The sequence below is a fragment of the Numenius arquata genome, chromosome 7 (assembly GCF_964106895.1).
Source record: "Numenius arquata chromosome 7, bNumArq3.hap1.1, whole genome shotgun sequence".
Classification (NCBI taxonomy): domain Eukaryota; kingdom Metazoa; phylum Chordata; class Aves; order Charadriiformes; family Scolopacidae; genus Numenius; species Numenius arquata.
Genome location: NC_133582.1, coordinates 56,158,328 through 56,177,563, shown reverse-complemented (window position 1 = coordinate 56,177,563; position 19,236 = coordinate 56,158,328). Strand labels below are relative to the sequence as shown.

General features: G+C 38.0%; 1 protein-coding gene across 1 annotated transcript in view; it reads left to right on the top strand.

Moving 5' to 3' along the window:
* Positions 1-19,236, top strand: part of HDAC9 (histone deacetylase 9) — a 230,515-nt gene that overhangs the window by 195,545 nt on the left and 15,734 nt on the right. The window contains exon 21 of the mRNA XM_074150909.1: positions 9,995-10,128. Coding sequence (XP_074007010.1) covers positions 9,995-10,128 — 134 coding nt within the window. The remainder of the gene's footprint in view (positions 1-9,994; positions 10,129-19,236) is intronic.

The window sequence follows — 19,236 nt, the reverse complement described above, 5'->3', positions numbered from 1 at the left end:
GACTATTTCTTTTATGAAATCAAATCAGCACTTTGACCAAAACTGAGAATGACTAAAAAGTGCATCCTTCTCTGCTGGAGTGACCACTGTATCCTCTGATGAGTGGAGCTGTTCTGAATTTGATAGTTTTCCTTATTGAGTTTCTTTATTTATCTGTAGTGAGACAGTCAAACACCTTTGCTGTCAAAGGCTTCTAAGTGGCTTTGCCACTAAGTTTGGATAATTTTTGCCCAAGCTTTCAGCTGCTGTGGCTCTTCAGCTTTGTCAGAGGGAAGAATAAATGCAATCCTGATGTTGCAGTTTGGTATACGTTGTTTGCTAAGTTTCTGGAGCCACTAGGGAGCTTTGAGCTCTGACAGCAGGTTATTTTACTTCTAGTTGTTAAAACTCTGGAGGGAGAAACAGTAGCTATTCTGGTAGTAGATTTTCAGTCCCTCCATTTAGAAAAGCCAATATACTGTTTTCCCTTGAAGAAGAAATTACTGATGTTGCTCAAGAAACAGTATTTTAACACTGAATTAATGATTTTTGCCCTGTTATGAACTTCCTACTTTTAAGGAGAATGACTAAGATGACTGCGGTAATGCAGCTGCAACAACATCTGGAGTCCTCAAATTACCTTGACACTAGTTAGTTTGATTTAGGTCTGAGCATAGCACAGAAATGCCATTGTTTGTCTTGACATTTCTATTGTTTGATGAAGACCAATTATTTTAGGTCTTCCTTCCAACTTCCCTTAATACCACTGTCCTGCTACGGTAACAGGAGAGACAGTGGTCATTTTCTTACCTATGGATCTTGCAGAATCAGGTCATTCCTGAGTGACTCTGCTCCTCACTCTGAGGAAATCCAGAAAGTAGTACTCCGTGACTGCTCAGCCACCTGAAGGCGTTTTTCAACCAGACCTTGTTATGATGCACCTGCATGCTTATTTCATTGTTTTAAGTTTCTCAAAGAAAAGGTAGAAGACCACTGGGTGAAGAATTCCATGAGAGTTTCTGGAGCACCAGTTCTCAAGTGGTAATTAGTGGGTCGCTGCTTTGCTACAGAAGCTCACAGAAGGACTCTTTCTGAAAACTGTGTCAGAAGGCTGGAAAGACAGGAATGAAATTTTCGATATCCTAAGAAAAAATTTTATACTCATATGTGTTTCTGGGGGGGAGAATTTCTGGGGAAACAAAAAGGCCAGTCCTATTTGAATTAACTTGGTCCAGATCACAATTTGTATCATATACGAAGTCCTCTCATTCACCCAGCAGCTGAAACTGGCCCTAATGTCTACAAAATAAATAAAAAAAAAAAAAAAAAAGGAACATCTTTACTTTCATTCTTTAAAAATTTTACATGTCTGTGATGAGGATGAGTCATATATTTCATTCTGGGGAACAGCCAAGAAAACCATCTTCTGCATCTTTCCACCTCCTGTGCATCACAACAAAGTGGCGTCAGTCCTGCCTTCACCTAAGGCCTGTGCAGTTCCTCGCCACCTTTCTTGAGCTCCCAGCAGGTCCAGGCTCTTGCAAATTCTGCTGTGTAATAACATGAGTGACAAGGTTCTGACATGACTTCTCCATTTGTGAAGAAAGCTGGATGGAGCCGACTGTGTCATTCAAATGGTGGCTACAGTTTCTTGTACTCTGTGGGGTTTTACGCGCCATTTCAAGGCATCTGTGTGTCCTTTTAATAGTATGAAAAGGGACAAAGGGTCTGTTGTATGAGTTGAAATCACATCCTTAATTCTTACATGTTTTTGTAATAGAGCAGCATAATAGAAAGTTGCTCAATGTATTTTACTTGTAAATTGCAATTAATCAGAAGACTGTAAGGAGTCAGACCTCAAATCTAGTTTCAATACCATTTCCTTTAGTGAGTTTTACACATTACCTTTTCAATAAGTGGTGACAGGCAGTGCATTTCTGGGTGATTATAGCATATGTCAGGTGGGGTTAACGGGCACAAGGCCAGAGGGAAAGTGAGTAACTACTCGAGATGTACAGTAATCCCTTAGAAATGCACTGCCTTATTCCCTCCTGATATTATAAAATGATGTTTGTTAAACAATGTGATCCAAATCCTGAGGAGCGGTAGACCTCTGATACTAATACTGAGTTCACCAGGAGACTTGATGCCAAATTGCTTGGGAAATAGAGTATTTACCTCAAGTCTACCCACCTACAAGAACCCATCCCTGATATCCTTATTGTATCTCTGTCCCTAGTCTTGCAGTGATGAATGATCCACATCTGGAGGCCAGGTCTTTAGATAATGGTATATGCTGATTAACACTGGCTAAGGAACTAGCCCTTAATTTAATGCGATATGTTGATGTGGCAGGGTCAATAAATGACTGCAAATAAAGTGAGAGCCTTAATTTGTAGACTGAGAAACTGTATATGTTGGAAAGATCATTTAGTCCATGCTGCTTTTCTTGGCAGAATTTTGTAGATCATCTTCAGAAAATGGCAGTCAGTTCTCAGCTTCTGAGTGATGGGCTTTAAATCAGATCCTTTGTGTCAGTCTTTTCGGTCAATTCAAAATTAACTGACTTGGCTTTTCATCAGTTAAAAAAAGAAATAAGGCTAGATCTTCCCATCAGATTGTTTTCAGTCATAACTCAGTGCCCACATTTGAGATAGACTCATTTATAACAGCAGAAACTTTGCCCCACATATTTTAAAAATGTGTCAAGTTGATTTTATAGGCAGTAGCATTATAATAAACTTCTCCAAACTTAATCAAGCTTACTGATTTATTTGGATAGTCAATAGTAGTATCTGATTTTCATTCCAGCGTGGGTTAGAAACAAATTCCTCATACTTTGAATTATTTTTTTTTATCAGATGTCTTGTTTTCTAGCCAACCCCTTACTGAGTCTGGACTCAGATTTGTAGATATAATCATCTGCAATTTGTAACATCAGATGCATATATTGTATATCAGTTTAAATCAGGCAACTTGATCATATTTGGAAGAAGTTGTCATGATAACAGTACTACTACTCGCACTATCAGCTTGGCAAAGTTCACGATGTGTGGGACAGATTTTTGGAGATAATTATCAGTCTGATTAGTCTATTCTCATTGAATCCCTTTAGAGGAATTTTTAATGTCCAGGGGAAAAATTGGGGAAAATAATAAAAAAAATGAAACCGGCACCACCTACAAGAAGTAACAGCTTTTTTCAGAAAGATCTGAATCTGAGTTTCTGAAAGGCCACCTTGCTGTTTGCAGTTCTGCACTTCCCCTCTTGTCTTCTGCTTTCTGATGCATCTAAATGTTCCTGAAAAAAACAATGAAGAACTCTGTGGGATGGACAATCTTGCTTCCTGGGCAGCTTTACTTAATAAAAGAGTTACTAAATAGGAATCAAATAAAAAAACAAATGGAGGTGAATGGGAGGACAGTGGAGAAATTAGTACTTGGGCCAGGTGTGGGATGGGGTAAAGATGAAGAGAATGTGAGGAAACTGAGAAGAAAGGAAGGAACGGAGCAAATAGCTAGTAAGAACAGGGCTAAAAACATACAGCCAGTTTTGGGAATATCCCAAAGATCCTGCTTTGACTCTGGCAGCTGAAATCTGTGGTTGAATATTTTCCCTGGGAATCCACATAACAGCATTGTAACAGCTTTAAACCGATCATCATTATTTTGTACAATTATGACCTTTCCTGGAGGATGCAGAATCCCTACTGCTTGATAATACAGGGTACAAAATAAATCTCTTGCTTTGTTTTCATATGAATGAACAGGAAGAAGAGTTTGGGGGAATCTTCTTCCTCCCTGTGTTTTCTCTGATTAACATTTTGTCAGCTGGTCAGTGCTGATATTGTGTCATGGAGATGTACAAGTTCCTTCTTCCCAGAAGACTTCCCAAATGGACGATATGACCCGCTTGGGTACATACATATCTCAAGAGAGATGAAGATGCCCAGACCGTCCTACTGAGCATTGTCAAGGTGGCCTTTTCCTGTAGTGAGGCAGGTTTGCATTCTTCAGCTGTAGAAGAGGTATCCTGCGTATCCTTGATTATGTACTTAATAGAGATTTAATAAGTTATGTTTGGTGTAGCAGCTAAAGAGCAGTTAATTATGAAAAACATATTACTGTAGAACTAACAGGCATGCAATAAAAACACCTATTACATAAATTGTTAATCCATAAAAAATGTGTTCCTAAGACCATTGGTATTTATTTAACGTACAATTACTGTCTAATTTAATCTAAATGAAATGCCTGCTCAAGACATGTAATTTGAAGTGTTATTGAGCTTCCTTCTCCAGTATTAGAAGCAAGAAATCAGCAGCTAACGCCTGGAGGCCACATCTCTCCCACTTAAATTCAGGTACCTCAACACTAACGTTTGTAATTTCAGCCATTTGGAAAATGTTTTTCGTAAGAATGTATTTGGCATTAAATTCTCCCTTTCCCCCTCACTCAGGGCCACATCCTGCTAAGTGAGTCAAACCTCTGACTTAATCCAAATGAAGTTTTGATTGAATAAAAGGTCCTGAATTAATACCTAAGAAGAAAATGTGTTTTCTTATCATAGAACACGAGCTTTGCAAAATGTTCTAGCTCCTGCCAGTGCTGGAAGGGTAAATTATCATTTGACTTCTGTATGGACATATTTATTTAGGACACATAGCCTGATGACTCAGGAAGTTATGTAAAAACTGACCCAGTTAATTTTAGATGCTATTGTTGGAAGAATATCAATGAAAATTAATCAAATAGTCACGAAGGAACCACAGGGAAGGAGCACAGAACACTGGTGGGTAGACTTTTGGCAGTAATCATCGCAACAGTTTTAATGAGAGGAAAACACATTCTCAAGTAAATTAGAGAGTAATGACATGATTAAATGGTAAATAATAGTTAAATACATGCTTGGAGGTCCAGGACAGAGACTGTGGAGTTTTTGTGTTTTGCATGTATTCCTCTCCAGGCTGCTCTGAGTAGCCGGAGGAGCTCACCAGAACTCTGCCTGCAATTTAGGGTCAGATTGTAACTTTTAAGATGTTGAAGCCGAAAGAGCTGTTGAGGCCCCGCTGCTGAGGCTGAAAAAGCTGTGACTTTCTCCATAACTCCAAAGCTTCGCCAACTTTTCAGTTGTCGATGTGTCCTTGTTCCTCCACCAGCCACCTCCTCTGAGCGAGGGCCAGCACTATGGCTCTGCTCTCCTCAGCCTACTGTCACCCAAAAAAATGACCGTGCAGGGGACATCTGCTCTCCTTATGCACACTGGGGGAGAGGGAAGGGGTCTGTCTTCTGCTGAGGCGGGTTTAGTCCCCACTAACTGGGCATTTGCACATTTGCTCGTGAGAAAATTGAGTTGTGTACATGACTGTTTATGCAAACAAGGAGTGCTGCGGTGCCGGCTGGGAGTGTACCCCGTCCATATGGTTCCTTTCCCTGTCTGCTGAGGAAAGGATGTGAAAAGAATAACATTAACAAGTTGTCTTCATTCTCAAACGTTTCTTTCTCAAAATGGGAGGCTGTACGTACAAACTCCGACTTAGCTTTACTTCATCTAGCCGCAATACACAACACAGTTGTGTGATGAGTCCAGCGGAGGGGAACTGGCCTGGTTAAGAGGTGTTTCACGTGCTCTCTGTTTGCTACTTTCCATTTCAAGCTGTCAGACTAAGGGTACCTCAAAAATAAAAATAGAAGTCTGAAATAATTCTGGGTTCTCTTTTTATAGGGTTTAACATTTTATTGGTTTTCAGTAAGTCCAGGCAGAGTTGCCCTGGAAAGTTGTTCCAGCAGCTTTGGTCAAATGAGGCAGAAGCTCCACCTTTGTCACTCCTTGTTGTTTAGCAGAAGTAGAGGGAGCACATGGGGAGCTCATCTGTTACAAAGGGAAAAAAACAACAAGGGCTCTTAGTGTTACACTGGGAGATCAGTCCACTAAAAGCTGAATTACTTGTTTAGATGGCAATTCAAGCGATCAGCACACTGTGTTCTTCAATAACAGCCTGGCAGCTTGCTCATTAGTATAATACAGTATTAATCTCCTCTCTTTCTGCCTTCCTGCTATAGAATATTTTCTTACGTAAGGCTGAATTTTATATTCTATAGCAGATTCTATCTCCTTTACTCATAGCACTAGAGGAGGGGAAAGGGTATAATTAAAAAGTGTTCTGGTTTTGTTTCAAGAGTTTATATTTTTACTTCAAAGGCCAGCAGATAACAGCTCATATACTGCGTATTTCTCTAATACGTACCATGGTTTATAATGGTTTCCATTTTAATCTGGGGTTTTTATACAATTGTGCACCCACAGGTTTTTTTGTTAGGAAAATGTAAACCAATTGGCGAGTAGGATTTTCAGAACCACTTAGTAGTGCTTTAATGTTGTTTCTTACATAAAGTGAAGGTTTATCATTGCATTTACTAGGATCATAGCAAATGAGTATTAAGTGCTTTTGCAAATTCTACCCTGGATGTCTAAATATTTGATCTATGAAGGAAACAGGTAATTTTAACATTTAGATTACAGAAATTATGAAAATAATAGTTGACACGGAACCATGCTCACAATTTCCTGGCACACTGCATGGACCTAATTTTAAAAATTTTGCTACTTCTCTGAAGAACAGATTCATTGAGCGCATCTACAAGATTTGAGAAATACCCTGTATGTATAATCTTGTCTCACTTACTGACTGAAATGATTGGATTTTTTAAATGTTTTTTTTTATTATTATTATTAATTTGTGACATTTTTACTCATGTTTACGGACACAAATAATTGTGGATACTGCCAGGGCCCTTTCCAGCCCTGATTAATAGATGCCTTGCAGGCACTCAGACATTCAGACTCTAAGTGGCCCGAAGGCACCTGCAGCCTCAAAGAAGCAGTGCCCATTTAAGGCTGGACTGAAAATCAAGCTCTGATGTTTTAACATGATGTTCCATTTTATAGCTGAACTTCTTCTGTTTTTATAAAATGCCACTAATCTGTAACTGTTATGCACCACTGCAAAAGCATACAGTTTTAGAGTATGGCAAATCCAAACCGAAAACCATCTTTTAAGGCCAATATCACAGCTGGCGCCTCTGTCAGCAGGCACAGTGGGAGAGCCAAGAACTTCTGCTGATTTCTAGAAATTCACGTGAGTTGGAAGACCCAGGATTCAAAATGCTTGTCTGATTCCTTTCTCACCTTAGAGTTGGTCAGCGGTGTGTCAAATATGTGCTTGATCTCCTTATATCAGGGGAGATGACTGATCCTTTTCATGATGCTTGTTACTATTTTCCTCTTGTTTTTCTTAATTATTTGGCATTAACTACAGTCCATCTTAAAACCATTACTTGACTGGGATTCCTTTCTTTCCATTTTGTTACTCCTGCACTCCAGGGGATTTCCTTGAGGAAGCTAATAGCTTTCCTAGGTTGCTGCAGTGACACGGGATCCAAGTTTCTTTGTTAAGAATTTCCATAACTCATTTGGTCACTGGTGGTGTTGGTACTGTTGGCTAAAGTTATTTCCTCCTTTTCTCGCAAGTCACCTTTACTTTCTCAGGGTAGTTACGCTGAAGAAAAGCCCCCATCATGTTGATTTGGTTTGGCAACACTTAATCTTGTTACGGTGATCTCTGTTGGGAAAGATGCTTTCTGTATGGCTCATTGCATGGATCCTGACTCAGCCAGGGATGGTTATTATAACACAGATACTCGGAAAATAATTAGGAAACCAAGCAGACAAACTAACATTGTAACAATGTCTATGAGTTATATTATGTATGGTTGCCTAAAAGAAGAAAAAAGGCATTGAGAGAGTCTTTACATTTATGGCCACACATACCTCAGAAAATTACGATGTGGCTGTAACAACATTTGTGGTCATACAAAATTTTCAAAATGTGCAGGGCAAACATGGTAGAGCTTTCCCTTCTTCACAGAAGCTGTATAATATGAAGGATAATGGGGTCTTAAAAGTGCTGTCGGATTTCTCACAGACCCGAAGGGTAGGATGTAGATTTTGTGGATGTGAGGAGTCTGCGCCTGTTCATTCTTCTTCATTTCCTTTAAATGCTGGATGTACGACTCACTTTACGCTGCTGGCACTCTCTTATGAATCCAAAGATCACATGTGTAACATGCAGACAGAAATAAATCCTGTAGGTAAAAAAAAGTAGAAATTGGCTGAAGATCAAAGGTTATCCTCATTCCACTCCTTCCTTCACTTTTATTATCCTGTCTAAATTTGGTCTTTTGTAGACACTGTTGGGTGGTAGGTTTTTTTTCTTTTTTCATGAGGAGAGGTTGAGCTTAAATGAGAGTTTAAGATTTTATTTGTTTTTCAACCCTGTCTGTAATTTGAACCACAGTGTAGTCACTTTGCTAGAATCAAACCTGCAGTTCTTAGAGGGTACAGAAGATTGTGGAGTGGCTTAAGGAAACAGTATTTCACCTCAAGAGTTCTGTGATCATCTGCATATTAAGTAGCAAATCGATATTTTTCTTTTTCTTTTTCTTTTTCTTTTTCTTTTTCTTTTTCTTTTTCTTTTTCTTTTTCTTTTTCTTTTTCTTTTTCTTTTTCTTTTTCTTTTTCTTTTTCTTTTTCTTTTTCTTTTTCTTTTTCTTTTTCTTTTCTTTTTCTTTTTCTTTTTCTTTTTCCTTTTTTATTTTTCTTCCTCTTTTTCTTCCTCTTTTTCTTTTTCTCTGAACAGCTAAACCAAATCTGGTATGATTAAAGTCCCTATTCTAAAAACAGTTTGGCGTATGCTTAACGAGGTCCTAAGATGTAAATGGAACTAATTGTGTGATTGTTTTTTTTGCCAGATCAAGCCTTAAGTCTGTGTCTTGGGAAAGTACTCTACAAAATATGCTTGTAATGTTTATAGTTTTCAATTTTTGGTGATCTTCACTGGAAGATAAAAAAAAATTGATTTTCCTGTCTTTATAGAGCCCCAACCTTTAGCAAGTACCTTCTAAATGCTTTATTTAAGTCTATGAAATGCACTGGAATGAGTAATGATCATCAGTAGAGCAACTAGAACAGACCCGGTAGAAAAATTAAGAACACAATGTGAAAGGTATTTAACTCAATAGTTTCAAAGCTTTAATTATCATTACTTGTTTAAAGGAGATTAATAAAAAATGATAGCTGTCCTATTATTTGAAAATACCACAAAACTTCTCTCCAAATTAACATTTTTTCATTAAATTCTTCTTGTTGCTAAAAGTGAAATAAATTAATTTTACTTGAATCATAGATGAAAACTTTGTGGTAGTGTTTACGTAGCTATAGATCACCACATAAAATGAAGTACTATCATTTTTAGCTGTGGTGTAGAATTGCTTAGAACATGGTTGATCAGGAGTGAGCCATACTTGTAAAGATATCTATGAAGTTTCAACTTACACCAAAACCTTGAATCAAAATACGTGATCCAGTTGTTAGTGCTGCCTCCAAAAACACTTCAAAGTAGAGCTAAGAGGTAACATATGTTTACAATATTTTTCACTCCAGGGTTCTATATTATACTCAAGCCCCAAATACAATGGAAGAAGCAATTTGTTAACACAAATTTAATTTGAAAAATAAAATTACTTTTAATTATAGTATAATAGTTTAACTACAAATATTATTTGTCACATTGATGCCATAAGTAACCAGGGTTATGTCAGATATCTCTAAATAACATGGGTATGTGTCACACTGATGTGCAAGTGAGAAGAGAATCTGGGGTGATAATGGTTAATGAGGTCAACAAGAGAATCAACCTCACGTTTCAACTAATCTCCAGCTATTAGGAATCAACATAAGGGACATTATCTCACATCTGCCTCATACAAAATTCCATATACCTAACTCCAAAGCATCTGGTGCAGGCCATAGTCAGAAACAGGATACTGGACTAAATATATCCCATGCTCCCTGTGCAATATCCGTGAGCTTTCTACATTCTCATGCAGCAGATGTGAAATATGCCAGTAATATCTGTTCTACTTTAATTATTTGCACTACTGTATTTGAATACCAGGTTTTGGTCACCTAACCAAGCAATTGCTGAAGCTAGCGGATGGCCGTGTTGTGCTGGCACTGGAGGGAGGACATGACCTTACTGCCATCTGTGATGCATCTGAAGCCTGTATAAACGCCCTTTTAGGAAATGAGGTAAAACGTAAATCATAGTAGGTGGAGACAATGATCCAAGTTTGCTGAAACTACTATCTTTGATTTTCTTTTAGTAACAATAGCATCAGTCCTTTTTTTTTATTTGGTATAACACCCATGCAATTAGAACACATCTTAGAAATGAGCAGACCTCAGATGAGCTGGTTTGGATAAATATGTCTAAATTAGGTGATTATCTAAATCCTTTAGTGTTTGCCTAAATTATTCCCAGTTCTGAGTAAGATTTAATACCTCAAAATTCCTTTTGGTGATGTTGTGCTGAATACCAGACTTGACATCATAGATAGTCATTGGTGTGCATATGATCTATCAGGATCAGACCTTCCAGCCAACTATCATTGGAAAAAAAATGGCTTTTGCCAGGTATCTGGTAATCTTAGGAACTAGATATTGTAAAGACACATTTTTTGCAGTATTTTGATACTTCAACTGACTTGTAAAAGAACATATTTCAGAGGCTTTTGAAATTGAGGAACATTAATAAAATGTGTCCAAGACTTCAAAAATGTTTTTTTTTAAAGTTCTAAGTGATGATTCAGGTTGATCTGTATGTAATTTAAATGGAGTGTCCAAGATTTATTGAATACTGTATATATTATTTAAGAACTTTTGGAAGTGAACTATCAGACTAAATAAGTACAAGTACATGCTATTTATGTACACAAACACAAAATAAGCAGTCATATTAACAAAAATTGGTTTTGCTGTCCACTAGAAAATAATTCTCCTATAAATACGGTGAGAAGGAAAATAAACTTGCTGAAGGTGCAGCCAAAATAATTTACGAAAGGACAAAAGGCTTTGCCATAAATTGTGAATTTTGCAAGATCTTGTTCTGAAGTGCACTGTGTTACTTTTTTTTGTGTTACTTTATATCACTGGGGGAAGTGCTATATAATCTACATAATAGCTATATAATCGCTCCAATCAAATGTATTAGAGCCAAATTGCAAGCTAGTCTGCCAGTTCCCTTCCACTTCAAGACTTCATAACTATATGAATATATGTGAAGTAATGCGTCTTCTGATGGATATTGTATAGAACGATTTTCTAAATGTTCTTCTTAACCTTTGCTTTTTATCTTTATGACCCATCAAGAAAAATATTTTTATGCTTATTATTTTTCACATTATACATGAAATGGAAAAAGTGAGGGTTTTCTCAAAAATATTCTCAAAAATGTAAAGTAGACATGTCCAAAAAAAAAAAAAAAAGCTTTCATTGGGTTTTATCTACTATCACCTTTGACAAGTCCCATAAGGGGAGTTTTCCAGTGTGGTGACATGCACTATTGAAATAGATGCTCAGGTCAACGTTGGTCCTTTTATTTAGGTGCTGAAATATGGATTACAAAACCTACCTTTAGTCATTTGACAATCTTAGTAGATACAGTGCTGTCTTCCTGATCAGCTGCCATTCCAGGGCACTCTTATTGATATTCCCTGTCAACATCTTCCCCATGGTAGTATCTTATGGCATCGGTGGCTTTTCTTAACCCTTCTAAACCCGTTCCCTGACATTTGCACTCTTGTAGGACTAATGCAAATGGTACAATGCTGATGATATGGTGTGTCTTCCTCTGTGTAGATGCCTGTGTCCTTCTATCCAGTTATGACCATTTGGTGGTGCTACCCATTTATGAAAACTGCCCTGTTTTGTTTTAACACTATATCACATCCAACTACTATTTCTGCAGTCACTGACTAGCCATTATGCAAGAAAAAATACCAATTGTGAGAAAAAGGATTGGCATAACTGTACTGGAATAGAGACTTTCTTCCATTTTATTTTAGAATAACTGGAGACTTGGAAATTAGGTAAATTCTAAGTCTACCTGTTTGCAAAATATAGCAAAGCAAATTTCGGGAGAGGCAAGAGTTTAATAACTGAGAATGAATACAAATGTAACCACACAGCCATTTTTAATTCACTTGTAAAAGAACACGATCATTAATAACTTGGAACATCTCATGCAATAAGTATTATTGTCATGTGCTCTTACTCACAGCTTTGTCTTCAGGGACATGCATTAAATGGTCTGGTGCTGCAGAATTTCAAAGAGAAAATATGCTGTGGCCGCTAAGAGGAGAAAAATACTCCAGAGAGAATGTTGTTACCAACACTTCCATAAGAAACTGTCGTTTTCTTAAACGAATAAGTGAAGGTGTTGCCAAGGAACAGACACTAATGAGGAAGTCTGATACCTAGTTAGCAGTTAGAAATCGGCACGTCTGTTGGCATCTATAGATTTATGGCAGTCTACACCACATGACCCGTAGCGTATACATTGCTTGATTTCAGCATGATATTAATGAACTTGCACAGCACATGCAAAGTGTGTTCCTGCCAAGGACAGAAAAAAATTGGTTTTCTTCAAACAACCAATTATTGTAATTTGAGGATGCATTCTTCCTTGAATGCAATTCTTTACAGGTGATTAATAGGATAATTATAACTTATTATCTGCCCTTCACTTTTACAAATAATAGTATGTAGTGCAACCCTAGTTCAAACACATTGGCAAGAGGAACTTCATTTTCTAAACACTACACATGTAATTGAACTCAAATTAGAAAGGTTGGGAAAGGCCTTTGTAAGGTACTCTGCAGTTTGTCAGATGTATTTATTCATGTGTTGAGGATTAGAATTCATAAACATTTTGCAGGGCTTTTTGAAAACTTTTTCTTTTCTTTTGTTGGTTTTGGCCAGGACTTGTCAATACAGAAATTCACTGCTTCATATAGTTCTATTACCAGCAGAATAACATTTTAAAAAAAGAGTAATTGTAAAACTAGCCACAACTTCCATCTTTCCTGGGGAGCTGGTCTGACATATAGAGGTAACATCGAACTTACAAGTGAAAAATGCTTTCTTTTCTTAATTTGTCTCTGAACATCAAGAAGGAAAACAGATTGGTATCCAAAATAGATGCATTTCTTTCTTAGTTATATGTGGCCTGTAGCACAATGATCTGTTTAGCAAGATAACTTTTTACTCTTCTCTTAACAAATGCAAGTGGAGCCACTAGGAAAAGAACACACTATCAAGTTAATCTTCTCTAAATAATTTGAGCATGGCACAGGAAATTCCTGCATACAGTTGTTGATTTTGAAGACTAACCAAAAAGCTATTGAAATGGTCTTTTTTTCTTGGAAGAGCTCAGAATTTAAATGAGCTATCAGCCCCATCTCTGTGTGGTCAATACTTCTGAACTTCTCTGCAAAAGTACTTTTGAACAATAATTTCAAATTTCAGCAGAAACAATTGTTGGTGTTCTCTGATTGGAAGTACTTTTGTTGTTAATTTTTTGTTTCTAAGACCCAATTCCTTAAATAGGGGTGCCTAGGGCCTTTTTAGATACCTTAGAGTATCCAAGACATTGGCCCAGGACTGGTAGATCCAACACAGAATTTAGAGGAGATCCACACCTTTTCTAAGTGGTAACTGGAGATAAGGCAAGACACCCCATAGTATCTGAAATGGCTCAATCTGGTTTGGTTGTTTGAATTCCTCCTGAAATGATGTGAAAACTATAGGATAAATTTTATAAAGATAAAATGATTAATGAGGAAGTTTACGTATAAAATTATTTTTAAAAAAATAAATCAAGATCTCAGGTTTTCTTGTCCTTGCTTCTGTGTAAAAGCAGAAAATTTCCATGTCACTTTGAGAAAAATCCATTTGACCATTTGCAGAGGTAATTAGGAGCACTGTAGGTTATCTTCTTGGAAGGAAATCTTCCTAAGAGGTGAGAATAGATTAAGCAGCTGGATTCCCTTGAAATCCAAAATGAAAACATGGAAGTCCTCCTGGAAGGTAAAAAGACAGGATGAGTATCATTTGCTTTAAAATATCCCTGAATTTTCTCAACATGATTTGAGAACTTGTCCGTTAAAAGAGCATCTGTCAAAACAAAGGAAATGATGGTCTCAGATAATTAGAAAAGAGGCATTGCTTTTAAACCTATGCATTTCTTGTGCTTAAAATTCAATTCTCTCATTCATCGTGATACTCTTTAAATGATTCTACAGTATTTCACAGATTGATTGTGGTTTCAAATACTTATTTTTAAAACATATATAGATATATATTACTTCAATTAAGAAAATAATTAAATGTTAAGATTTCTTTCTGAAATGTTATTTCAAGAGCTGTCTGAAAATTGGTTAGAATATTGAGATTTTTCTCCAAATTCTTTGTCATGGAGAATGAAAATTCCACACTATTATGTCCATCTTAGCTTTGGGGCTACAAAGACCTCTGCTATGCCTTTTGGTGCCAGGTGGTGATGAGTAAGGCTGCACCACACATGCAAGGATAGGTTCTTGGTTTCTTTCCTCCACATTGCTTTTGAAGAGACACTACTTGGATTTAAAAAATACTCAGAAATAAGCTTTCCTTGAGTTCAGAATCTTAAATCCTGCAGCTTATTTCCAACATAACTGCATTCAGTCGGGGATTCTTCTGCAGCCAGAGAGAATAAGGAAGGATTCCTTCAAGGACAAAATGTTTTTGAGTCAAAAACTAAGGATTTAGTTCTTCCTTCGTTCTATCCCTTTTCAAGCAGGCAGGTGGGATATTGCCATGGGACACAGAAATCAGTCTAACACCATGGTTCCTCTGATCTGTCTACAGGTTTGGGCAGTGTCTCTTAGCTCTACGTGGTACAGCAGTTTGCCGTGATGTATAACAAGTGATAATTAGTCACAGACGGGGTCATGCTCTTCTTTGCATAGAGGAAGCAGAGAAGTGCAGTCCGCAGTGTGCTCTGCCCAGCGGGACTCTGCAACAAAGGCACACAGAGGATGCATGTCTGCTCTCATTGACTGTGGCGGCCAAGGCTGAATTTGGCCCTAAGTGCAAAAACATTTTTAAGTGACTAAATTTAACATCTTCTAGTAAATATTCCTCTGGCTTGAATTTCAGTCTGAAGCAGAATTTGACAAAACATTGTGATTGGTTGGCTCCCAAGCATGCTTGAAGACTTATACTGGACAATTTTCTTGCAGAGTGTGAAGTATGTGCTTCTTTCTTGCAATCTGTTGAGCTGGCATTTAGGAGGAGACGGTAATTTAAGTGGAAAGCTCATACTCTGCAGCTTTCCTGCTGATGATGAAAAGTTGGCATTTTCTCCTTTGTGGAATTCAGTGTGAATCTGGGGCTGCTTGCCAGCGAGGCAGTGAGCTCTGCCAAGAGGGCCTGGACTGCATTAAAAAAAGGGGTTATTTGCCAGAACAGGTAAGCATTTCTCTCTCCAAAATGGAAATATTAATGGAAGTGAATATGGCCTGAGATCAGTTTTAAATTGCATGGTAAACTTGGTCACAATCTCACATCCTCATTGTTAATCTGAGTCTAACACTAGAAAATAATTAACACTGAGTCTAAGCCACCTGTCAACTGCTGCTTGCATAAACCCATCGTCCAGAAATAGAGAATTAGGTGGGGTAGGAAAGCAATGTATGTGCCAGAGGTCAGGACGGTGACAGCAAAGTCACCAATGTGGGCATTGCTAGTCAGGAAATGTTTTAGCCAAGGAAACAGAGAATATTATGATCCCGAAGTTACATATTCCAAGGCACCCCTTGTGTTTCAGGGGCTGGTAGGTCTTAATGACCTGTTGTGACTTTGAACCTATTCCCTACTGAAAACTTACTTGCTTATGTGCCACGTTGTAACAGTGGATCACAAAAATACCTGCCTGAAGTGCTTATGTATAAACAGAAAGTGTAGAAACTTTGAGAAGATTGCTAATATGAGAACAGAGAGGACCTGTGAGATCTTTGAACTTAGTCCTCTGTAATCACAGGCAACCCTAAGAGCGGCAAACCCCAGTCTCTGCACTGATGTGCTTCTTGCACAGTTTACCATGGAAAGGGAGGTGGTTGCGCTTCCTCCTGCAACCCAGGCCTCCCCGAGGAGCTTGCCTGCTTTCTCACCTTCTTCTGCTTCTGTCAGGACTATCCAGGCTCCTTACCTAATGCTTGCAATTGCTTCGCTTTTCAGTTACCTCTAACTGGACTCTGCGACAATCTTCTCTGAAGCTAATCTTGGTGCTTTAAGACATGACAGTGCTAAGGACAATGCAAATATTGCTACAATTCCTACATTTTCCAGCTCAGAACAGACTGCTGTAGTTTCAGATTCTGTCCATGTTCCCAAGGATCATTTCAGATCACCTTCTGGGCACATGAAATTTCCATCGTTAATTCCTTCTTCAAACATTTGTTGATATGCCTCTGGCAGACTTTGGCGGCCCAAGTGATTTTTGCCCATTTACATTGTTTTTCCTACTTTGAAAATGATTAGTGGACACAGTTTCTACTTTCATCTGCTACTTTGGGCACAAAAGCCCAATTCAGCTGTATAAAAGCTTTGAAAATGTGACCCTTTGTGTCTGGTCCAAACTGTCTCTCCAGTGGTTTGGTTATTTCTGCACTGACTTGAGTTGTTCTTCTCTGAAAGATTTCTTTCCTGACAGTGTATTTCCAGTGCTCTTTTCAGCTTCCTTTCTGTTAGCCTCCAGATTTAATAGACTTCATGACCTGAATGCCAATAAGTGTAGGAGGGAAGGTGATGGTGCCATATATGCCAGGTGTAGAGTAATTTCTTTTGTTCACTGTCGGATCTAACTGCTGATATTTTCCAGGGACACCCCTACGTCTATGCAGTTGTATCCAACCAGTGGATAGCTGCCAACAGAAACCACTCTTTTGAATGCAGACGGTCTCATTTCAAAGTGTATAGAAATAGCTGCCATAACCCACTGGCTTTATTTCTCCAGTGCTTCTGTAACAGTACTGCATTTGGGCTGAACAGGATAGATGATGTAATGAACTTACTTCTGGAGCCTGATAAGGTTTCCCTGATACGGAAGAGGATCCAAGTTCTGCCTGGCTATCCCTAAGGGTGCGGAGGCAGAACAGCTCCAAAGCAGAAGTTGAGCTTGGGCTACAACAGGAACGTTTTGCAGAAAAAAATGTTAAGGAACTGATCAGACATTATTATTTTCACATCACCTACAGATCTGTTAGCAGAGCTAACAGATGAAGTAATGATTGGGATAATTGTTGGATGTTTGACACTTTTCCTTCTTTTCTTTAGTAATTAATCATCTTACCCTGATTTCTAAAAACATATCTGCCATTTCTAAATATTCATCTGATATGTCTAATATTCAAATGCAGCCTACTCATTAAACAATTTATTTCTGTACTGAGAAATAAAGAGGTGCCATTGATACATTAAGAAAAATCAAGACAACTTTTTGGCTCCTGCAGAAATCCAGCTCTGAAGAAGGCAACAAGATATTCACCTTTTAACAGGAAATCTCTTCTAGCTATCTCTACACCAGTTACTCCCAGCTTAATAATTAGTAGAAGAGGTCTGCAGAAAGAATCTCAAGGTACTCAAAGGGCAAAACAAGACACAGCTACCACATGTTGTAGTCTGGCAATTCCATACCTTGTACTATTGTTCCTACTGTTATAGCCTGGACCTATATTGTCCTACTTCAGGGGACTTGATTGGTCATCAAAGCCTTAGGAATTAGTAAATTGTCAGAACAGAACCTTAAGCTACTGTTTGCTTCCCTTTCTGTGCTTCTGCACCCAGAACGACCAAACAGAACCTCAGGATTTTGTCCTCTTCCTGGCCAAATGAAAGATTGCTTTAAACAGAAAATAACAACTGATAAAAGCAAATGTTATTTATCTACATGACCCAAGGTATGGATTATTAAGATTATTGTATCAATTATTATTCTAAAAGCTGTAAAGCTTGATCTGTTGGTGGGTATTTTCATAAATAGGCAGTTTTCCCACAGGTACCTGCAAAAGTTACCAGACAGAGTAACCTATGAAGATTGTGAAGTAAATGTGGTTTAAGAATTACAATTGTATCTGTAAATATTATTTTTATTGTAATTGATCTCTTAATTCAAAGCTGTGATACATTTTAGTTAGCAATAATCTTCCTTTGCAGTTTGGCCTCCTTGCAACCAAGTAGAGCTGGGACCCAGTCAGGTCCTACCAGCGCTTCTCTGCACACTTGCTCACTGCGCAGAATGGAGTGATTTATGCTATTTGAAAACAAAACATAGTGCTATTGTTTCTAGCCACAAGGAAATCTTCCAGCTGCAATCCCATATGGGATTCTAAGGAAATAATGACATGAACAGCCCTATTCATTTTAGTTACCAAGGCTCCAAAAGACTGGTGATATTTGCAATGTCTTTATCACTGACAGGCATTCACTGCTGATCGTAATGGTAGGATCCCAGAAGTTCTGGGATTTGTAGCCGAGCTTGCTTAAAATAGCACCACTGAGGGAGTATCTACACTGCAGTTACTTCCCACTTCGTATACTGGGATCAAAGCTGATTTTATCTAGCTGGTGGGTAGCAATGCAGGGATAGCAACCCGGAGGACAGTATATGATGGCTACTGAACTATTAACTTCACAGAGGAAGCTCCTTGGGTGGGCTTCACTTGACCTATTAAAGCAGACCCAGGCACGCTTAAGAAAGGAGTTTTGTCTGCAGTGCAGATGTCTCCTGTCAATGGTGGTCAAACTTCCTTAGCTTTAGAGAAGAGAGATTGGTATTGATATCGTTCTTCCTTGTCTACCTTAACACTGTCGCTACTCCTGGCTCCGCAGAAAACACATCTCCATGCCCAGCCTTGGCAGTCTATAGGGGGAAACAGAAAAACTGGCTGCTCTCTAAGCAGAGTTCAAAGAGACTTTCATTATTACAGTAAAAGAAGAGGCATTTAGCCCAAGCAATTTTTTACCTTTTTTCTAGGAGAAAATATATGGAAGGTGCACAGAAAAAGCACATGTGGATGAATTTCAAAATACGGTTTGTTTGGTAAATCTATCCATTGCAGGGCAAAAATAACTGTGTGGTAACTGAACGCTTCCTTCTGCTAATTTCCTATGATGTAACCCTACTCAACGAATATAGAATTAAAACTGGCTCATTAAAATGTGGCTGACTCTATAAAAAACTGAGAACTGTTACTGCTGATCTGCATAATCATTTTTTATCTACTGCTTTATTTGAAATTAATGCAAAGCTAGTAAAAG